The 24,838-nt window shown below is 33.7% G+C and overlaps 3 protein-coding genes across 3 annotated transcripts in view; 1 reads left to right on the forward strand and 2 right to left on the reverse strand.

Moving 5' to 3' along the window:
* The window catches only part of Marf1 (meiosis regulator and mRNA stability factor 1-like protein), a 58,469-nt gene extending 54,209 nt beyond the window's left edge, over window positions 1-4,260 (reverse strand). Inside the window, exons 1-3 of the mRNA XM_085950054.1 lie at window positions 4,096-4,260; window positions 1,902-2,030; window positions 657-850 (exon numbers count right to left, since the gene is read on the reverse strand). Coding sequence (XP_085806180.1) covers window positions 657-850; window positions 1,902-2,010 — 303 coding nt within the window. The 5' untranslated portion in view covers window positions 2,011-2,030; window positions 4,096-4,260. The remainder of the gene's footprint in view (window positions 1-656; window positions 851-1,901; window positions 2,031-4,095) is intronic.
* Window positions 4,261-5,552: 1,292 nt separating this feature from the next.
* lt (vacuolar protein sorting-associated protein light) lies at window positions 5,553-18,928 on the reverse strand. Its single transcript, XM_085950055.1, has one exon. The coding sequence runs from the start codon at window positions 18,776-18,778 to the stop codon at window positions 16,226-16,228; it is 2,553 nt and encodes an 850-aa protein (XP_085806181.1). The 5' UTR covers window positions 18,779-18,928; the 3' UTR covers window positions 5,553-16,225.
* Window positions 18,929-19,171: 243 nt separating this feature from the next.
* Window positions 19,172-22,887, forward strand: LOC147070126 (ATP-dependent DNA helicase Q1-like). The gene has a single exon (XM_085950056.1). It carries the CDS (start codon window positions 19,358-19,360, stop codon window positions 21,578-21,580), a length of 2,223 nt encoding a protein of 740 aa, XP_085806182.1. The 5' UTR covers window positions 19,172-19,357; the 3' UTR covers window positions 21,581-22,887.
* Window positions 22,888-24,838: the final 1,951 nt, after the last annotated feature.

The following is a 24,838-nucleotide window of genomic DNA, read 5'->3' on the forward strand; positions in this document are numbered from 1 at the left end:
TGACAGCTGTCCATATCTCGACATAATTCTAATGATTTATGTTATTTTAAAAATTTATGGCTTTGGCTGGTGGAGTATAACCATTGGTTTCGGAGCGTGGTGCCGGGCTAGCATACAACTACCATAAAATGGTCTAAATTATTATGGTAGAAAATATTTTTTAAACACAAATAAAAACATTTAAAAATGAATCACACAGAGTTGAACTGAAAACCGGAACCGAACCGATATATATATGTTTTTGCTTGAACCGGAACGAAAACCGAAAAAAAAAACAGTTTGAAGCCCTGTGCAACATCAATTTCTTGTAAAAACAAAAATCTGTTAATACAAACCTCCACTCTTTAGAGGCTCACAACATGGTCAAAAGAAAAAAGAAATGTATAGGTAGAGAAAATTAACTTGAAGTTTAATAATATTCCATTGACATCCCTTCCTCCATAGTCACACCCCCTCCCCTATCTAAATTATTACATATTCTTTAACCTCCCCCATTTGTTAAAATTTTTTCAATGAAATCAGTTGTGGGTGATGTGACATCACATCCCTCTCTGACGATGATCCCCTAAAAATATTTGTAATAGTTACCATGAACTTCAGGTTGACTTGAATATGGATACTGACTGAACAAACCGCTGTGAAAGATTTATGCTTACGTGACAGTTTTCAATGTCCCAGAAGAATCCAATGGGCGGTAGTTCATCGGTATTGGCGGCGTGGTACGAGGAGAGCTTGGACAGTGGCAGTTTGCTTCTCCGTTGCGGTCTCTGCTGTCTTCCATGCTGCTGATGCGAGGCTTCCTCCCCGGAAGTGTTCCACTCATCGTCACTGCAGCTCGATGCTGACCTGCCTGAAAGTGTGAGAATACCAAAAACTATTAATTATTTTGTATAGCTAAGACTTGCTATTTCATGAATATTTCTGGCACAGAATTCCACGTCTACGTATATTGTCATCTAATTGAGAATATTTCAATACTAATACAAATTAAACGTGCTTTACAGGTTAGATTGATTTAAAATTCAAAATGATTGGAAAAATTATATGCTTCCAAATGACCATAAAGTGATTTGTCCAATTTGATTTATTCAATTTAAATGCTCTATCCAGATGGGTTCCAGCAAAGCTATTCTATACACAAGTCGGCTATCGACGGTAGTTTATGTTTATGTATTGAGGCGCTTAACGCTTTCGCTGCTGAAGAGATAATCAGATTTTAATTACCCCCTTTAAAATGCACGTTAATTACATCGATCGGCCGCCTGGTCATTACGCACCGTGTGCGTCTTCCGCGTCCAAAGTATTAATTGATACAATAAGTTAACTGTCAAAAAGTGCTATGTTTTAACAACCCCTCTCTTGGCTGTGTTAACTTTTAGAGTGAGATACGACAGTTTTGACGGCAATAATATAATATTTATCTCTTTCGCCGTCAATAACCACCTTATATATAGAATAGACCCATTGAGATTGATATATGTTCCAAAAATATTTTCTTTTATAATTATTGAAACACTATATGATTTGAAAGTTTTGTTTTTTAAAAAAATGTTTATGAATCTAATTAAAACTGTGTGCAAAAAAAAAGGTAAATAAGTCTAAAAGAAATAGTTAAATATGTCAATTAAAGGCGAAAAGGGAATCGAATCGACACCACTGAATTAGTAAATTTCATACAGAACTTTCCATAAAACAGCTGGAATATTTTTATCTCACAGGCTTTTTATAGCACTCACCGTTTTATAATTGGCAGGCACTCTTTACCATTGATTTATTATATGGGATAGTAATTCTACTTATACATGTAATTCTACAAAATTATAATACAGAAAAAATGGCTTTGAATCACTTGTGTAATTATGTGTAAAAAAGCAAAATGAAATAAGCGAATAATGTAAAACCTTGTAAGCAAAATTTCGGCAGAGGAGGAAATTTGAAATCATGTGTGGCAAATTCATTTGTTTCAGGAACTAAGCCTTCTATGGAAGCAGAACTTTCCGAGTCAAACATAGCATGAATTAAAGATACGCCTAAAAAAGAAAGAAAAGTATACATTATTATGGGTGAAATAAAAACCAGGTATTATAAATTGCTACCCGGAACCAGTGTATTGCATGTCCTGAGAGAACACTTTCAGGAAAATGTAATTAAACATTTTTTAGCCGCTTGATTTCTATTAACTTGGCATTTTGTATTTAGGATGTTTCTGTTATGATTAGGACTCAAAAGATAAAATGACTGAAATATAAAAATAAGATACCAAGGCTGGAGTTATATAATATATATATATATAGGCCGCATCCGCTGCTGCCATTTTGCTTTTTTGCTGAATTATATACTCACCAAGACTGAAATAATTATAGCAGTTACTTAAAAATACGAATAAGTCCATAACACACCAACGGCCGCGGACAAGTCACAGCTCAGCAGACAATCCGCTGTTATGTTTTGAGCAATGCAAAGTGATTGATATTGGCAATGTAGCGGATGCGCCGCTTGATATAACTCCAGCCTAAGGTATAAAGTCTGTATATATGTGATTATTTTTTTGCAAAACACATACATATGACACACTGGTTCTGAGGTACAAAAATATTATTTTGGTATGGAAATAAATTAAATCAATTGCATTTGGGTACACAACAGATTACTGTTATAAATCTATATTTTTAACGAGTTGTTTTTGATATAGACAAAAAAGGTCTCTTCTCAAGAAGCCTTGAATACATTAATTAATTCAGAATAGTTGACTCTTGATTTACCAGGTCATATAAACTAGGAGGTAGATTCACTATTATGAAGAAAAAACTGTTTTTACAATTGAACGATTAAATGTGCAGTAGGTATATAGAAAAAAAAACTTTTTACGCATTTAAATTTTGATTGCGGTTGACTGTATTAGACGTACTAGAAAGTGCTAGGAAATCCTCTATTATTTTTACATTTTTCAGGATGTCTAACTTCTTTCAGCGCAATTAGTGAACGTTCAACACATGCAATGTAATTGAGTAAGAATATTATATGGTGTGAAATTTTGTAGCTACTGCATAAGAAAATACCCATAGTCACAACACAGCACCCACTGTCCAGTGTTGCCAATTGTCATTGACAAAAACAAGCCAGACGGGGTACAAAACAAGCTATTTGGCAGGAAAACATACGATAAAAAACTGATGTCACATACCTAAGCACATATTAAATTATAAGATACCATTTCACTATATGGCCACGAATGCTCCTGTTTCAAAGTGTTAAATTACATTGTTTTATTTCTTACGCTACTAAAATAGGTACCTACCTGCAATAAGTATGTATCTGAAACTGTATAAAAGACCGTGACCACAAAAACGATAGGTACATAGTACCTATTCTTATCTTCACCTAAACATATTGAGTATACGAAACATGGCAGGTTGCGCAAGAAAGAAGCAACTATAAAATCTGTAAATACCTATATTTTTGTACCGATGAACAACATAAAAAAATACATTTGTAATGATGTTACTTACTTAAATAAATGTTTAATTACCGTCTTTAAAATTATTATATTGATATCAATCCTTCATAACATCAAAATCCTTTCATTATGCAACATTTTTTTTTTTATAATTCTGTAAGGTTTAGGCACGATTATACTATATAGAATAAAACACAAATTACCTAAGCATCATAATATATAGGTAGGTAAAAAGTTTTCTTTATAATGCATTGAAAGAGCAAAATGTTTAATAATTTGGAAAGGAATGAGAAAAGACAGTGAATGATATAATAAAAAGATGCATTAATATTTCTGGAATACCTGCATAAGCTATGGAGAATTCTAAAAATATAAAGAATTCAAGTATAAATCTGATTTCTATAATAGTATAAGACCTTGTACCTACTTTTGTTTCTACTGCTATATTAAAAAAAAAAACAAAAAAACATACCATCCATGTCTGATGTAAAAAAAATTGTGTAGCGTGCTTAATTATTGAAAAGCGATCCTCTTATTACACATAACAAAATACGTGTTTGATTCGCGACCGTCATACGACTCTTTGTTATGTTGTTTTCTCCAGTCAACGAAAATAGGTTAACTCGAAAGATGCTTACCAGTCTTTAATTTTGTTATCAATAAGCTCAAATATAAGCAAATAATATTGCATAGTATTATATTATAAAATATAATGTATTATATTCACATTTATAGGCGAATTGTAAACAATACTTGGGAGTAAGTGTAGATTATTATCTTTCGTCGTCGACAAAATACATGGCTGTCATTTTTAATTTCTAGTTGAAACGAATTTCTTTTTGATAATCAATGTTGCCATACTTTTGTCATAAATACAAAATATTAAAAAATGCTTAAAAAAATTGTCAAAAACCGTATAAGAAGAAAGTCCAAACTCTTTGGTAAAAATAAAAGTCTTTTCCAGTATACCTACCTATACTTATATAGTTTTTTAACATTCACACTTACTTAACTTAACTAACACCACTTAATATTTTTTGATGGTCATAATAATATATCGTATATTTTTCATATGAAATAGATTTTTATCACAATACAATAAATAATATTATTTAAGGAAATCGCTGATAAAAAATATCGGACCACAAAATGAATCTTGAAAACGAAATTACTTGCAGCTGACTTAATCCGGCTTAACTCCACTTTCATATATTATATTACTTTAAAGTCGTCTTATAAAAGACTTTTTTAAATTCTTTACATTTATGCCAGTTTAGTAAAAACGCTGCTTAAACTATAAAAATATGCCAACACCATTGTAATGCCCACCATAACTTCATTGAATTACCGCAAGACTTTTGTTACACACTACACGTATCACTGCTGACCTGTTAATTCATTTTTAATTACCTACCACATTTAAATTAAATAAGGTGAGTCGGTGTAAGTGTAACTTTGGGGTAAGTGTAGCTACTAAGATATCTCAGTATCTACTACAAATTGGATGATGCCATCACTATGGAAAGGTGATAGCAAAGTCACCGATATATAAAAATAATCTGATATGGTGTCGATACCATGTTTTTTTATGTGACTACATGGATTCAGTGTTGCCAACCGTACTATAATTATAGTATTTGTACTATAATTTTGGTCCGCGTACTATGTACGACATAAAATAGGTATAGTACGCCTAAAATACTATAATTTTGAATATCGTACTATAATTTAATATAAAAGTACAATAATTTCGCAATCGAGTCAAAACAATCAATTTGGAAATCTGCGGCCCGTGGCGAAATATTTCTCCTAAAAAAAACGAGCCGACCATGAAAAATTGGGAACCTGCGGCCCGCGGCGAAATATTTTCTCTAAAAAAAAAACGAGCTGACTATGAAAAATTGGGAACCTGCGGCCCGCGGTGAAATATTTACACATTCTACTAAATTCTTCGTTTTTTTTTTTCTGAGAAACAAAAAACCTATACATTTTCAACAGATGATAACGCGTACTATATTTTATCCCCAAATACTATAATTTTGGAAGCTCTGTACTATAATTCCACTTTCAAAATATGGCAACACTGCATGGATTATTCTCCAGACGATATTTTGAAGTCGACGAGTGAGATGGTAGCTGTTACTAAAATATATTTTTAAACACGGAAATCTGCACATTGTGGTTGTAAAAATTGGTGAGTATATGTGTTTTGATACGCTGCTTCACGTGGTGTTATCGTTTTACTGAATTATAAGCATTTAAACCTTTAATCAAGTAGACACACTTCTCACACGAAAGTAAACACGTGGGGTAAGTGTGCCTTTATATTGTGTCACACTTCCCCCATATATTTTCTATGAATTTGCAAAGTCAATATTTTAACTAGTGATGAGACATGACGCATTATTTATATCGATCGAAGTATCGAAGATCGAAAATGTTCGTAATTGTAATATAATGTTTATATGTAAGAATTTGTATACCAGTATAACCTAGATAATTCTAAATCCAAGGGACTCTGAAAATCTGATTTCGAATTCGCGAAAATCGCTATAAATCGAATTTTCTGAAGAAGAAAAAAAATCGTCAATTTGTATGGGGACTGTTCGACTCAAAAATGTTCTTCTAAGCTTATAATTCTGGATTGCAAAGTTGTTCAGTTACCGAAAGTTTAATAGAAATGCAACTGTTACAAAAGTTTCCTGCAGAAAACATAGAAACTATTTGAAACACTTTTGCTGAATTCTATCAGTAGTAAGGCGCATATAAAAAATAAGAGAAAAATGGTTGCCTCAGGAGCAGAAGTGATTACATGTTATGATATTATAGAGCGAATGAAAAATAATGTCCCAATAGAAAAGAAAATAAAGCCATTGCAAGACAAAACTAACATGCAGAAGAAGGTATTGAAACCGATAAAAGTACACCAAAACAAAAAAAACACGAACCCGGAAGGAGATTTGTCATGAACATCAAGTGACGAAAGCGAAGATAATATATGCAAGACTATATTAATGATTTGCTCGGCGATGAGGAAAACGATCCATCAATTAATATGCTTAATATAGGTATCAATGTTTGATCAGTTTGATGATACTGCAGTTGCATCTAATTCAGAAATGTTAGAGATTGGAAAATGGATCGTAGTACAATTTGCTACAAAAAAAAACTGTGAAACATTTTGTCGGAGTTATAATAAAACTTGAGCAAGATGACAAAATTCTGACAAAGTTTGCTCGAAAACTTAAGAAGATTAAAAAAGAAAACGAAACTATATTGTTTTCATTTCCAAGAGTAGAAGACATTTACGAAGTGAAAGAAGAGGATGTCATCTGCATATTGCCTCAACCATCAACTGGACGAAGAGGCGAAATAATTTTCAAAACAAAAATCTCTGGTTACAATATTCAGTAGGTACCTAACGATAGGGTGTTCATCCAAAATTTTCGAATGCGATTTTACGCCAGATATATAATACGCCCGTATAATTGCGTTCATCCAAATTTAGTACATAAGCATCTCGCCGAACCCGAACACCTAATGCCCCTCTACCATAAGTTTAGCGAACCGATTGCTAAATTCGGCAGAGTCCATTTTTGACAGATCGCAACTGACAGCCCGCGTTTGTTGATAATTGTCATAGGTACTTGTTTTCTTCCGTATTTCATTATGATTCAGTGTATTATTTTGATTATTGTCTAATGGTACTATCTATTTTACAATTGATTCTATAATTGGTGCTTCATTTTATTCAATCATGAATGCTTTATTTATAGGTAGTAAACTTTGCTTTCGTAGATAAAGCTAATCTACAATGCCGCAAATTTCGTAAAAGCGGCGACGCTTTCAAATTTAAGAGTCTCGTTAGTAAATACACATCAGACGCAGATTCATGAAATCAAATAAATACAAGTAATATAATATTTTGAACAACTCAATTCACATGATTATGCTGGAATCGATTTATGCATAATAATTATATGGTAGGTAGGTATACTACCACGATAACCATTTACTTTCATTTGTTTATATTGTAATGATTATTTATTCAATAACGTTTATTCGGCATTCGGATTATCCAGCCATAATGTAGTATTAATCGAAAAATAAAAGAAATAATATGAAAGTAAATGTAATAGCGAGTTCAAAATATATGGACCACTAGGGATATCTAGCGGCAAAATGTGAGAAATTGTCATTTATTTGACAGCTAAGTGCCCATAGACATCAAAAACTGACCATAGAGAAAAAATATTTTTCTGTTTTAATATAAGGAATACTTGTTTCAAATAGACGCGCATGTACAAACACCGTTATTTGAATGGAGCATAATGGAACACGGTGGCGCCCGTATATACAAATCCGAAGATAAGTGGGTGAACACTCGACAAGTTTTATTACGGCAATAAACGGTTTCGGCGTAAGGTGAGACCGTCATAAACCATTCGGTTCGGCTTATTTCCATGGAAACCCTAACTCTATTTGTATCCACATTTTATTTTTGCTGATTGTTATTTAATTTTGTAATAATACGAAAATAATCATGTTAGGTATAAATAATGTTTTACCCTGTTAATTCTTGGTGAAGCTATTATAACATTTCAAATTTAACTCACTCTTTCGTACACTTATTCTCACGCCGCACACAATCGACAAACCTCTTTAACGTTTTGATTTTACTGTAAGTGCTTACGTATTTATCATGTAAGTACTGACTATTTTTAGGCTTACTCTGCATTCCTGTATTGTATTTGTGCTCTTGCGAGACGAATAAAATTATAAGTTAATCTTCAAAAGCCTTTGATTGATTTACCTACCACTCCTGTTGCTGAAATAACCACATTAAATAATTAAGTACCTACCTACCTAATAAAAAACGTCATTTTTGTTTCGGGACATCACTAGCTCTACATACATTAGTATGACACACTTACCGCAAAAAAAATTATTGTGATCATTTTTGTTGAAAATCTATACAAAAGTTTTAATTTAAGAATCAATATCCATTAAATGATATATTACCTTTCTATGCATGTCATATGCTATGGTTTTGAAGAACTTTTGGAATAATGGTGAATTTAGTTACACTTACCCCAATATTGGGGTAAGTGTAACAAACTGACTAGTAATTAAAAAATATTCCAATTTCGTATTATAGTAAAATATACAGTGGGTTCCTTCTGTACATATTAATTGTAATGATATTGTAGATCATATGGTAAAGTTTTCAACTGTTTAAAACATACCTATTCATCATGAACCAGGTTGAAATTCATCTCATTAAATTCTATGTCACACTTACCCCGACTCACCTTATCATGTTAATTATATCTAATGGCCAAGTAACGCAAATGCAAGTTAGCACTAAATGAGTTATCAAAAATAAAAGTACAAAGTCACATTCAGAATCTTTCTTCACGCCTGCTTGTCCCGTGGTTTATCCAGTTTGATAGCCTATCATGTGATGTCAACTCTATTATTCAAATATTTAATATGCATCTTTATTTTCTAAAGATCATTAGAGTTATCCATAAATGACTACATGATTTCGCGTACCTATACTCACAAATAGGTAAATAATTACAGTATTATTGAACCTTCATCTCCTTTCACGAAATATTTTATTCTCCAAAAAAAATGAGTTTATATTTTGTTGGTTTTGTGATCTCATATTTTCTATAACCCCTTCACCATGACTGCAATGTTATATATTATTATTATGTATAGAGGGTTGATCGGGGGGGATAGATTTTGTAAATGGCCTCGATAACCAAAATTAATTCATGATCAACTCGGAATTTCAAAACAAATACAAGTAGAAATATGAAAACACTTTATTAATAATAACGAAATAAACGCTGTACATAAAATAAAAGAACTATAACTTTGCAATTAACTGAAAAAATAACATTTATTTCATTCCGTATTTTAAAAAAAATCTACATTGTTTACCCTGTCTGTACTTATTATGTAAAATTTGTCGATAATAATTGTCAAATAATCTGATCATACGCGTGTGATTCCACTCATGATGATTTCTGGAATGCGGCACATGTCAAAATAAGTGAGGGACAAAAAAATAATATTAAAAATCGATCGCGATATAACAAATTCGAACTCACCGGAGTCGCGATGAATGAGGGTTACCTGTATATGGACATATTAAGTAAAAAAAAAAAAAACAACGAATAGTTTGTAAAGGTTTATAATTTTTTTATTTTCAATGTCTACTCATTATAAAATCGATTCAATGGGTCACAGTGAATAAAAATGAGTATGGTATATGAATATTGTTAATCAAGAACATATTATTAAAATTCTTGATGAATACGACTGTCCTTAGGTTTGGTAAGAACAAACCAAAATATTTTTCTATGCTTACATACTATATTATTTCAAATTCATAGAAAATTACAATATAACCATTAACGATTTTATTACTAACTATAAAAATATTCATTCACTTGCATCAAACAGCTGTTGTAGCATTATTTAGCAGAATCACTATATTATAATCCGTGGACATTTATTTTCTCTAAAAGAAAAGTTTGCTTGCTCCATGGATTTTAATATTATTATTATAATATATTCAATTTTATTATTACATTAAAAGCCACAAGCTAGGACTACTACAAATTGATATTCGGTACCTATACACAATCAATTTTATATTACGCAAAGGTACATAATAAAACCTGCAAATTAATACAGGTGGTATAGAAGAATTCACCGAAGACATAATGATACAAATAAATTAATTTCAGAAAATATACACCATCTATAATAATATATACATTATGATATAAACGAAAACAATTACATTTTTTTTATCCAATACTGAATATAAACGCAAAATGTAACAATAACTTAGAACAATCTTAAAAACATACCATTTAAAAAAAACTTGGACTGAGTTAGATTTGAACACACAACAGTCGTTCGCTGGGGGCATTCTTTACCGATTAAACTAAGTTCTCCTGGCACGCGAAAATTATATGTTCGACTCGACTTTGAAGAATTTATCTAATAGTTCTGGGGCGGTTCCACTTTATGTATATTCAAAAATATTGAATTTATATAGGTATAATCAATTTATTAGTTAGTTAACATTAGAAAATACAATATTACGAGTAGGTATGTAGGTATTTTGTCAACAAAAATAAATTAAGACACCATGTTATAGAAATTAGTGTGTTCACTATATCCAGTAGGCTTATTTCTGTTAGACACAATCAATATTATGAGGAAAGAGAATATTGAATAGGTATTGTAGAAAAAAATATATCTTATATTTTAGGCAGTGGAGTGCATGTTTATTTTATTTTATTTTATAATAATTTAGTGTTGTAGAGTAGAAAAAAAAGGGTTTTAAACAAAATGTAAATAAACTTGCAACTATTAAAACACATTTAGTGAAACACTGAGGTGCCGGGGATCAAAAGAGTACAAGTTTGGGTTGTCACTGTGTGTTCTTACTCCTTTCCTTAACATTTCTGCCTCTGCAACGAGCCCAAAGCATAGAGAAAAGAAGGAGGAAAAAGATGCTTTGACGACCTAAAAATCTATTACGATGACGAGCAACCGTGAAAGCGTCGACCATAATATAATTAAAAAAATAATTAGGACCAGTTTTCATATTGCAACATATTTATATGTGAAACAGGGTCAAACACGTAACTGCATTGTCTGAAAAGATAATATAAACTATATTTTATCTCATGGACATGGTGTATATTTTATACACCATATTTTATTATTATTAAAATTTTCATAGTAACTCCAATTTACATTTTTATCATAATTTTTTACAATTTTAGATAGAGGAAAAATGTAGAGAATTGAAATTCGTGTGAAATGAATTAATTAAATTGTTTTTTTATTAGAAAATCATATAGATGAAATGGGTTTGGTTTATATTTTTGGCATGTTTATATCGGCCCCTTAGAGTCAAAGACACGTATCATAATTTTTAACGATTTTGAGTTACGTATGGTACTGGACAATAACATGTTACGTTAAGTGACGAAGAAACATATCAAAAAATTCAATAGATAAAAGATAGGTCAATACATATCTCCGTAGAGAAAAATGAAATACGTTTCTTTGACACTAAGGGGCTGATATCAAACTCTTTCAATATTATGAGTTGATTTGAAGATTTCATCTCGTACATCATCAATGCTAAAAATAATAACACAAAAAAACAAATAAAATGTAAAAGACAAGAACAAAACATGTCAGTAACATGCCAGTGATGTCCCGTGGGGGTAGGCAGACCATGCGCCACGTAGGGGCAGCAAATTCAAGAAAGAACGAATTGCCAAATAATAAATTCAGCTTACTGCTGTTAACGATCTGTGGACAACTTAATGTTGACAGACATCCAAAATCCTTAGGTAACACATATATTTAGTAATAAATTGACAGAAATATATTACAGCTATGCAAAGGACTCAACAATATCTAGATGTCAGTCTGACTGTATTGAAAGACTGATTAGGATCGGTTTAGTAAAAAAAGGGAGTGGCAGAAATGTTAGTTTATCTAACTCAAGGCGGCACTCTGCCAAGGGACATTGTTGATTTGAACCAATAGAGAATAACACAATAATTACTCTGGCTAAGGTAATCAATCGCACTGTGTAAACTTGGCCTTGGATACTGTAAGTGTCTATAAAAAGAACTGCTTCATTATGCATCTGCACCTTAATATTCATTTCAATGATTGTCCTGCATTTATGTAATTGAACATTTTTAATATGTGTTTCAGATGTAAATTGTGGGAAATAAAAATGTAAATTCAGGTATTAAATAATATATTAAAAAAGTATTAGATCAAAACGTTTCCAGTCGCTAAAAAGCAACATAATAAAGTGTTGTGTGTGCATTAATTTTAAAAACACAGTAGACATATTATTATAATTGTAAGTGTACAAAAGTATTACTTACGATGCATATTTTTCAAGTTTGTGTTGAATGTGAGATTAAATATACTTAATAGCAGTAGGTAGTATGTACATTTAGCGACACATACAACCTTCTACCACAAATATTTATATCTTTTCCAATTTTAGATTGGAAAGCAAATTAAGGTATTATTATATAAAATAAGCAAGGCCCATTAAAGTCGTCTAGGTATTGCTTATACCTGAAAGCAATATGGTATAACTGTTTGTGGAAAATAATGATTGTTGTATTATTGAAATAAATGATTTCATTTATTGTAAACAGGTGGTTACCGCATTGTATTCGAGGATAATCAACAACTAGCATTACCATCGTAATTCGCAATTCAGTGCGACGACTTGTATATAGTCGGCCTTTCAAAATAAGGTGAATAACATTTTTTTTAGCATTCAACAGTCAATTTGAAATTTCAGTACATTTGTTATAATTTCTATTGTTCAAACTAAATAAATATTATATTTACAATAGTGTTGAATGTAAAAATACTTTAAGAAGTGGAATTGGAATCTTTCAAGTCATTTATCTTAGAATACGCTAAAAATATGCAGATAAGCGGATGAGTACAAACATCAGTACCTCAAATTTTACAGCAGAAACATATAATAAACAAACGAATTTAGTAGCTGTTAGTCGTCACTCATCCTCTTAATTCACGTGTAACTTTCCACATGTATAGAATTGCCTAAAAGAGGATATATACGGTTCACTGCGGTTTTAACAATTTGGAAACAACAACGCAACCAAAGTGAACACTATTTCCACCTTAAGGGACACACAACGCTTTACCAGTCCAGACATAAGTGTTAAATTGTGCACTAACAGTAAATTAACCTGCTAGAATAAGCCTGCAGGTGTTATATTAAAGGACAATTCAAAGAACAAACAGAAAAGAAATTCATAAATTGTATAGCTCGCTAAGACCAAGCGGTCTTAAAAGTGTACATTGATTGAGCGTTATGTATAAAAAGGCTATTGTTACGCACATTATTTCTATTGATTTAACTAAATTATTTAGAATTAGAGACTGAATATACACGAGATAAGAATGTAGCATCCTTTTTATTAAATGTTGATAATTTAAAAATGCCTCAGAAACGTACATTGGACCGAATGGTACGCCAACACGTTGCGAAAGATGTCTGTCTGAAACCCACTCAGTTCAAGATTATTTCTAGAATTTTTCTAATAGCTATGTTTCCGAGGTTCTTTAAATAATCTATATCATTATTTATACAATTAATACTAATCAACTACCAAAAGCAGTCATTTTTGGCATTCAAGCCCTTGTTATAAATTGCTTCACATTAAATGTACACAAAAGATATTGATTATAATATATTTAGGTATTAATATTGGGCCACTGTGCATTAGCGTAAATTCCATATATGTACCTACCAGTGGCGTGCGATTCATAGATGCTGTGAATGCATTACATCCCTAAAACATTCCATGATATTCACATAAAATATCAAAATAAAAAAAAATAACAATAATTTAGTAAGAACCGTGGCTATGAGCAGATTATTATAATAATGTCAGTTTGTATATGAACATTAAAAGAAAAAATATTATAGAGGCGGTGGTCGCCTTTCGTACAATCTACTTTTGTACAATTCGCTATTTCATACATTTATTCAAATTTCAATCGCTCCCCGAAATATTTTGCCCTCATAAATTTATAAACATAACTGAGAATCGGAGAAACTGCAGTGTTGATACCGATAAAAAGAAATTAAGGACTCTCTTCATACGATCGAGACAAATATAGAAATAATTAGACATTCTGAAATCAAAGAATGCGGAAGAAGAGTCTAACATGGAATTTCAAGCAAGTAAAGGCTGGTTAGACAAATTCAAACTGAGGTACATATTCTTTACATAATATTAAATTCATTGGAGAAGTTGCCACTGCAAATAAAGATGCTTCAATATTTCCTCATTATGCAAAATATTTTAAAATACACTTTTTGATGTTAATTTTTACATTGCTCTACTTTCGTACACATTTTCATTATGTACAAAAGTCAAGGACCGCCTGTCAGTGGCGAAGGGTGGAGATAAGCTGTTCAGATTCAACATAAATAGTGCACACTAAGCTTTATCAGTCATACGTATTTGTTTTCATTGAACTATGCCTACAACTTTAAAATTTACTGAGCCCTTTTTAAAGAGGCACCTAGCAGAAAAATACAAAGCTTGCAATTTGAGACATTTTTTTGATAATTTACAATTTCAACCGTATTAATTAATACTTTGGACGCGGAAGACGCACACGGTGCGTAATGACCAGGCGGCCGATCGATGTAATTAACGTGCATTTTAAAGGGGGCAATTAAAATCTCATTATCTCTTCAGCAGCTTAAGCGTTAATAAATATGTATCTGAAAACATTACAATGATTATTTTTTTTTTATTTCAAGTCAAAGATAAACCTACAATTTAAGAAAAATGTTATAAAATGTGAATTTTGGTTACGTCCCCATCCTATTATATCTTTATAATATTATAATTATGGTCATATTTATTATAAAAATTCAGTTTATAAAGTTTTCAATTTTTCTTCGGAGAGATTTTTGACTAATTCATAGTTTTAATATAAATTTAAAAAAACATTGATTTTTATAAAAATATAAATGTAAGTATAACTTGAAATTCTTTTTATTTATATCAAACCGAGCTTCAATATTGTGACCATACCTAAATAAGATTTGTTTTGTCTGTTATAAGGAGCATCTTCATAAATTTGAAATCATATGCAAAATATTACTTCGGCAACTTCGGTTATTAATATTTTGTAAATGATTTTAGAATCCACAGAGCATTCACCATGAAATACTACATTTCATAATATTTCGTCACCATCTGTTATATTAAAATTATCGACTGAAGGTACTTGATGGAATTATAATTTACCATCTGTAATGTTAAAATTAGTTAAAACCGTAAGTACATAATACATGTATGGCAAATAACTTACTAGTAGGTATTTATATATTAATATGTATTTTTTAAACACCATCACTACAAGCAAAAGTCACCGCACACACTACTGGGGTACAGATATGGACAGATAACCCTCATTCATCCCACCCCGGCGGGTGCGAATTAGTTAGATCGCAATCAATTTTGAATAATATTTTTTTTATCCCACACATATTTTGACATAAACGTCAGAAACGTGTGTACGATCAGATTATTTGAGAGTTATTATCGAATATTAAATAATATGTGTACACATGTCAAATTTCATTTTAAATAATCATTATGTAAGTATCTAAAAACATTAAAAAGATTTGTTAATTAGAAAATAAACTAACAATTAAAAATCAAAAACATTTAAGTAAAATATGCATTCATTGAAGTCCGTTGTTTATTGGTAGATTGTATTTTATGGATATTTTTACCATTTAAAAGTAGGTTGATAAGTTCTTCAGAAGGTATCAGGAAGATTTTTGAATAATTCACATAAAGTATTTCCTTTTTAAATTTAAAAAACATCCATTTTTCTAGGAAATATAAATGGGTATAATTTGAATTTTTTTTTTCGTTTTTCATTTATATCTATTTGAGCTTTGATATTGTGACTGCATCACAGCTCATATATAAAATATAAATCATATAAATAAAAAAAAAAGTTATACACATTAATATTTCCTCAAAATCAATGTTTTCAGATAGGTAAGTACGTATTGATTATTTAAAATTAAAGTTATCAGTAAAATGTATTCAATTGCATTTTTTGCTTAAAACATTACTCTCACCAAAGAGTGAGAAGGATAAGGGTGTAGAAGACAATTTTACATTAATTTTTCACCGGATTACAGAGCGGGCACGTATGATGATATTCCTTTAGTGGAGATATACACTTTGAATGAAAAGTGTGCCTGCAATTATATACGACCATGGTTGTGGCACGCGACAAGTCTTTCAGTATAATCTTCTCGTGGCACCCGCTACATTGATATTCGTCAGATATGCACAAACCCTTTTGGTGACTTCTAATGAGTTTTTCGTGCAGATCGAAATAGTTTCGTACTGTGATTGCTTTGCACGCTTCCTGAACCGACATCTGAAGATTATAATCGCCCATCATCTTACCTAAGGAATTTTTCAGATCAGTTATCTCGCAACCCGGTTTGATTCCTCGAATGAGAACCCTGGGGTCCACATAGTTTCCGATTCTCTTCAAAAGAAGCGTAATGGAGTCCGGTTTATCAAGCGATTGGTTTATCAGATTTTGCCATAGCTCTTTATCATTGTGCTCTTGGCAAAAATTAATAGCCTGATTGATGTCCTTGAGTTTTTGAATAATTATATTTAAAGCTTCGTTGGTACTGCCTATTCTTCCCAGCAGATACACCATCTCTTCAAAGTAGTCCTTCTTTTTGCAAATGTCTAAGGCCTCTTCAATCGAGTAGTTAGCGCTGCGTTTCAGAAACGGCAACAGCTGGTCTTTCTGATATCCAGCGTACAGCATGACGAGTCTTCCGTGATATTTTGAATCCATATCCCCTTTGCTCATCTCATGAAGGTAACTCAATAAATAGAAATCATTTTTTTCTAATTGTTTTTCAACAACGTCGATGGGAACAACAATAGGTTTATCTGTGAGCAAGGAGATAGCTTTTTTAAAATCGAGTTCCATCAGGTTCAAAATTTTGTCATGAATGAAATTGTATAGGTTGTGTTTTTTAATAAAATCGAAAACAGCGGGATGTTTCAATTTGAGATAAAGAGATAACGCCTTGTCATACTGTTTATGGTGGGAATTCAATATGGCCAAGGTTTCCACGTAACAATTTTGATATTCATCTGTTAAAATCACCTGTGCCATCACAGCATCGATTACTGCGGTTATTTTGTATAATTTCGGATTTAGCTCCTTGGCCAAGACCAAGAGCCCTGGGGGATCAAATTTTAAGTATTCATAGAGAACCATTTCGTAGACGAACGAGGTCAATTTTCTTTCGAGCGTCTGCGGTATACAGCGGCTGATTGACCGCAATTGGTTCAGATTCGAAAATTTGTTGATTTGTTCTTCCCATAGAGACCTGTCAGCGGAGCAGACTTTGGAACAGAGCCTCGCGGCTTCTTCGAAATTGTTGTCGGCTAGCAGTTGGTCCATGTGGAGGATACCAACGGAGGACACCGAGTATTTGGAAGTCCTCCCTCCTGCTTTTTCTAAGACACTCATGGCTCTCTCGTAAAAATCGTGTTCCACGAGCCATTGCACCCGGTCGTCGATATCGTACTGGCAGGCAATCAATATCTCTTTTGGAGAGATTATAAAGAATCGATTCTCTTCAATGACCGACAACAGGTGATATTCATTACAAGTGTATTTTTCATAACCTAAAATATTGAGACAGTCTGAAGAGATTTCTGTAAGTTCGCATTCTTTATAATCTAAAATACACAAATTCGGGCGTTGCGATTTTTTGGTACTGGGGTGAAGTTCTTTGGGAAAGCCTAGAATAACTATATGATTGTCCAGCGGAGCCAATCCGCAAATATAATATTCCGTAGGAAACGTGTACACGGGATCGACTACGTAGTCGGGAAATGGTCTCGCCTGCAATTCTGCAGAATCTTTTTTTCTGATGACGCAGATTCTGACGGTGTCTACCCATCCGATCATCAGAGTCCTTTCCGCGGACCATAGGAGATTGCACCGAAATTTTTGCTCGGAAGCAGTCTTATTTAACTCCCACTTGATGTATCCAAGGGAGCACCTGGCAGTCAGGTCATAGACCCGGACCCCAGTGTCACTAGCCCACGCCACGAACCTGTCTTGCCAGGCGATCGCTCGGACGTATCCCTCGCATTCGCTTAGCACGGTGCTCTTGGTCCGATTGAGGAAGCTCTTCTCGTAGAGTGTCAGTTTGTTATCGCCGATCAGAAACCTGCGACCAGAACCGGGCCTGTGGTAACTCGGATCGAGAGCAATCGATTTAATCACTCCTTCCAACTTAAGGTTGTGATTGTTTTCGGTGAGCGATGAGTACAATCCTCGGACGATAACCTTGCCGTCATCTGAGCACGATGCGACGTAATCGCCGTTCGAATCGACCGATATGTGATTGACGGCGATCGAGTGAGAGTATAGATCTTTTGGTTTTTCCTTTTCTTTGGCTGTTTCTTTGGTCGCGTTCGACGCGATATTCCCATCATGGTCTAGCAAGTACACCTTGCCCCACTGAGAACCCAAGCAGATGAATTTCGGGTGCACCGATATGCAGCTCACCGCGTCTATCGTCAGGATATTTTTGACATCGTTTTTCAGTCGATCATATTTCAACTTGGGCTCCTCTTCTGAAACCGGACTGTCACAGTTATCGATATTCCCATCTTCCATTTTTGGGTAGGTTTCTTAACATTCTACAGATTACACATTTTGGATTATGACGCATTTACAATAAATAGCGAATGTTGATAAAATGATGATTAACTTATTTTTCAACACAATAACTGACTGATTCACTGATGCACTTCCACTAAACGTCAAAACGGTGACAGCTGGAAAATAATGTTGCTAGTTGCTAGAATTTGATAGTTGCGTTTCAAAAAAACAGATACCCACTGCATTTATTTGCCCGCATTTATTTTCAGAATCAAAAGGAATGTTCTTGAGCAGAATGAATAAATTAAAATGGAAGCAGAATTTAACAAATTATTCTAAAGAATTGTATGATTAAGTATAAATGATGCTCTTGTATTAAATTATTGTAATTTTGTCGATAATGGCAATTCCATCTTGTTTGTCAAATTTGAAAATGCCAAAAAATTGACAATTGACAATTAAAAAAACAAAATACTGCAATGTACATAATATTATGTCATATCGAAAATAGCAAATAATGTTTGGATAAAACTAACCTTTCTTTGCAATTTATGCATAAGTTTTTCTTCGTTTCGATAAAACGCTGAAAAAGCAATGGCAGACGAGGTTGATTATGATTCTCAATTAGCAGCGATTGATGGAGAGTTAGCTCAAGTGGAAACAAAACTGCGACAACTCAGAAGACGACAGCAAGAATTAACTGAGAAACGAGATCAAATTAAAGATATTAGAGATGTACAAAAATCCAAAGAGCTCGGCAACGAAAATTGGGATCACTCCGATTTCGAATGGTCCGTGCGGCTATTCGATGCATTGAAAAACTTATTCGGCGTGGACTCTTTCAGGCCACAGCAGCGGAGCGCTATAAATGCGACGTTGAGCAAGAAACATGCAATCGTCGTCATGCCCACGGGAGCCGGTAAGAGTCTGTGCTACCAGTTACCTGCGCTTATTAACGATGGAATAACGATTGTCATATCTCCTCTCATATCTTTAATGGAGGATCAAGTGATGGGCCTTACCAAGAGACACATCTGCTCTAAATTAATGAGCAGTTCGAGCTCGAGAGAAGAAACGAATGTAGCTCTGCATGCACTCATAGACAAAAGCTCACCTGTTAAATTGTTATATGTCACGCCGGAACGGTTGGCAAAAAGTAAACGATTCATGTCGAAGCTGCAAATGAGCTTCACCAAAGGTAGGCTTCAAAGAATCGCGATAGACGAGGTGCACTGTTGTTCTCAGTGGGGTCACGATTTTCGTCCGGACTACAAATTTCTCGGAATACTATCTTCCATGTTCCCCGATATACCGATTCTCGGATTGACCGCGACTGCTACTTCGCGAGTATTAATTGACGTCCAGAAGATGCTGGATATTAGAGGCTGCCTAGTCATAAAGTCTTCATTTAATAGACCAAACTTATTCTATCAGATAATCGACAAACCATCCTCCGCTGTCGACTGCATCGATATATTCGAAAGCATGCTTAAATTTCGGTACAAAGGTCAATCTGGAATCATCTATGCGACCAGTATAAAAGAGTGTGAAGAGTTAACTGAAGGTTTACGATCGAGAGGTCTCAAAGTGGCATGCTACCACGCTAGTCTGGAACCATCCAAGAGGTCGATTATTCACACCAAGTGGGTGAGCAAACATTACCAAGTCATAATTGCTACTGTCGCTTTTGGATTAGGCATCGACAGACCTGACGTTAGATTTGTTCTGCATCATTCTCTAAGCAAGTCGATGGAAAGTTACTATCAAGAGAGCGGCCGAGCTGGGAGAGACGGAAAAAGAGCCGAATGTATTATGATGTACCGAATGCAGGACATCTTCAAGCTGAGTACAATGGTCTTTTCAGCAGCCGGAAGCTTGGATCATCTCTACGGAATGATCAAATATTGTTTGAATCCGACCGATTGTAGAAGAAAAATAATTGCTCAACATTTCGACGAAGACTGGGGTTCGGCTGATTGTGACAAAATGTGTGATAGATGCTGCCAGAATACCTCTCCACCAACTGAAAAATATATTGAAGATTATTGTAGGGATTTGTATCAAATTATACGGCATGCTGCACAAATGGACATCAAGCTTACAGCGCAAAAACTCCTAGACTCATGGTTTTGCAAAGGACTCGTCAGTTTGAGAGTAACATCATTAAGGACGCACAGAATGACGAGAACGCAAGGCGAAGATATCGTTGCTTTCTTGATAGTCGAAGGATATTTAAAAGAAGATTTTCACTTTACCGCCTATAACACCATCAGCTATATTAAAATTGGTCCCCGTTCTATCTTACTAAATGATGATGGACATAAAATAAAAATGATGTTTAAAAGATATCTCGGCATTCTCGATCTGAAGAATGCGTCTGCCAGCACTGCAGAAACAGGGAATGATGATAATTTGAAAATAGTTTCAAAAAAACGACCCGAGGTTAAAAACCTTTCAAATACTGATTCCAAACCAGATATATTGAAAGTCTCACCAGAGAAACCAAAAAATGAATCGACAAGTAAAAGATCTTTCAGTCTTATTAATACTAACTCAAAATCAGCCGATACAGGGAATGATAATAATTTTAAAATTGTTTTAAAAAAACAACCCGTTGAAGTTAAAAAGTCTTCAAATAATGATTCCAACCCGGACGTAGTGAGAGTCGTCTCACAAGAGAAGTCAAAAATAGAATCGACAAAGAGAAAGTCTACGAGTCACGTGAATACCAGCTTAGAATCAGTAAGCAAGAAAAGAAAGGTTGAGTCTGGGAATGCCACTCTAAGTAAATCTAATGAAATTGTTGTTATAGATTAAGCATTATTCATTCTTTATCCTTTTACTCGATAGGTGGAACATAATCATAATATGCGGCATCTCCAAAAATCCATCTCTGCTCAAAATTTTCAAGTCACTCCAGCACCCGTAGCTTCGCCTAATACAACCTCTAAAATCCCTTCTTGGTCTTTGCACAACTCGGCCTGGTCAGGTATACAACCTCGCATCTTCACTTTAGATGTGATGGGTGGCCGCATGGTATATTTATCCTTATTTTTGACAAAGTTATACCACTGTACATCCAATATCTGTCAAGCTACTGAGCTTGAGCTGTGTACTGACAGGTTCTGAATAATTTGGACAGACATCATTGTATACGTCATATATTATTTGTTTCTTGTTGATTTTCAGGCCTATGCGTGACTAATTTCACTTAAACAATTAAAAATTTAATGTCCCTGATATTTATCAAATATGGCATTATCAGTCTGTTTAGGATCAAAAGGACATATCTCATTTTTGTCTACTTTACAGGAGATACATACTATCTTTTATCTGTTGAATTTTCTGTATGTATGTCCAGTACCTTTATGTAACTCAAAATTGTGAAGAACTGAGATACATTTCTTCGACCCTAAGAGGCCGCAGTATACTTTAGCTTGTAGAACTTCACAGTGGGGCTGACAGATATCCCTCTGTCGAGTAATTTTGACTTCTGTAGCCTCTCATTGCATTGAGAGTGAAGAAGCGACATTGGATCTGGTACGGTCACGTGCTACAGATGCCTTATGAGAATTCCGACCTGGCCTGCATATTCTTCCAGCGTCCTGGAAAGCCACTAAATACCATCCTCCGGGTGTAAACGGCGGAGTTACAGGATGGTGGTATGACTTGGATAGATGTAAGAAGACTGATAAGCAACAGAGATTCTTAGAGGTGCCGTGTGATATTCATATTATGCTCTAACTGATAGGCAGACGTGGTTAAAGAATAAAGTGGGATAAGGAAAAAAAATTAAACACTTTTTTTTACTTCCGTCAAAATCCCAAACCATTCACTGACAATTTCACCAATTGTGATGGAGAATTCGTTAATCTTGCGCAGGTATTTGATGATAGGGTGTTTTGGATGTTTTGGATAGGGACCTTGAAGCGTAGTAATCCAGCCTTTGTATTATTGATGATGTGCATTATTGACTCCTGTGATCTTATCAAGATTGCGCGAGATCATTATTTCATCGCTCAAGAGGGTCATCTTTTTTGTTACGTGAAGACGTATTATTTATAATTGTTCTGTTAATCGCTGAGCTATCTTTCCAAATAAAGTATTTCATACATTTACATTAACCCATGTTCATTTTATTTTGGTCTTTTATGCCGTCAAAGTATGAGGTGAGTAAATTAATTAACTTCAACACAAAAAGATAGTTGAAATTTCAAAGTTGGGTAGTCCAAGTAAATGGACCTAATGAAAGACTCCCTTTTCCATGCATAAGTAGGTACCTATTTAATATTATGAATACTGCCCCTACCTCATATTTTATATGTATAGCAGTACTCCGCGACCGGTGTGCCGCGAGACAATGCTAGGTGTGCCGCTGTGCATTGCTCCCAAAAAAACAAATAATTTTGTATATTATGCAATACATACTTAATAGCCAAATTTGTGTACATGGCTGGTAAGATATTTGAGCACCTGCATGAACTTAATAAAACAATGCAAGGTCAGAATGAAAATATATTGACTTACAAAAAATCGCTAAACATACAATCGATACCATTAATTTTACCTAGAACACCATTTGGAAAACGTTATTTTAGACTATCACACTGTCTTTAACCATAGCGATAGGTTGAGGAGCCCACCAAAGATCCTGGCCTGGGGACCCCCTTCAGGATGTGGGGTCCATGTTTTGGTGTAGGTATACCTGAATCTTTTGACGTGTGGTATGCCTCAGAATTCTGGGAAGACCTTTGGTGTGCCGTGGGCGAGAAAAGGTTGCGGAGCACTGATGTATAGTACCTACCTACTATGGTACCTTTTTCATCTTCAACACCTTGAGTATTCAAGATTTAAAAATTGTTAAAACACATTAAAATTTTAACAATGTGATCATTAATTAAGTGCTATGCTATCTGCCATTGAAATAGCCAACAATAATTATTGATAATCCCACAAACACACATTTTGCATTAAAAATTTAAGAAGTAGACATCTATCTGTAGTGTCTATAAATAATAGTCTATAAGTATCATAGTTTCTTAACCGGTGGTCCGCGAAGATTTTTGGGTGGGCCGCAAAAATTTTCTGCAGTTCAATAATAGTTACCCTAGAAAACCAACATTTGAAGTGGGTTGTATTCAGCGGCGGCTCCTCTAATACCATGCAAGTGCTACGCACCGCCTGCATTTTTGAAGACATCGCTCAACTTTTCATTGTTATTCATATGTGTATCACTCACTTCGCGAAGTAGAACATGTAGCAATATTATGAACAATACTTCGTTCATGGGCGCAAAGCGATTGTGATCCAAATAGATTTTCAGTTTGCACAGGATTACAATGAGGTCATTGTATACTTCTTAAACCGTGGTTCAATGTCCTGTAGTAGCGTTTTGTGTAGCATTTTTTGAACACATTATGATCGGCGCACGAAATTAGGACTCTAGAAACAAAAACGCCAGTTTCTGTTTTATAACAATGTTGACGAGTTAATTTTTAACATTTTTACATATAAGATTTAATGAATCGCCAACATTTTACGAAAATACGAACCGCCGCATTTATTTCTAAACCACCCAAATAAGGTGAGTCGGGGTAAGTGTGACATAGAATTTAATGAGATGAATTTCAACCTGGTTCATGATGAATAGGTATGTTTTAAACAGTTGAAAACTTTACCATATGATCTACAATATCATTATTATTAATATGTACAGAAGGCACCCACTGTATATCTTACTATAATACGACATTTTAATATTTTTTGATTACAAGTCAGTTTGTTACACATACCCCAATATTGGGGTAAGTGTAACTAAATTCACCATTATTCCAAAAGTTTTTCAAAACCATAACGTATTACATGCATATAAAGGTAATATATCATTTAATGGATATTGATTCTTAAATTAAAACTTTTGTATAGATTTTCAACAAAAATGATCTCTATCATTTTTTTTGGGGTAAGTGTGTCATACTAATGTATGTAGAGCTAGTGATGTCCCGAAACAAAAATGACGTTTTTTATTAGGTAGGTACTAAATTATTTAATGTGGTTATCTCAGCAACAGGAGTG

Source organism: Rhyacophila brunnea, unplaced genomic scaffold (genome assembly GCF_057557595.1).
Source record: "Rhyacophila brunnea isolate RB1 unplaced genomic scaffold, BYU_Rbru_1.0 scaffold_22, whole genome shotgun sequence".
NCBI classification, from domain to species: domain Eukaryota; kingdom Metazoa; phylum Arthropoda; class Insecta; order Trichoptera; family Rhyacophilidae; genus Rhyacophila; species Rhyacophila brunnea.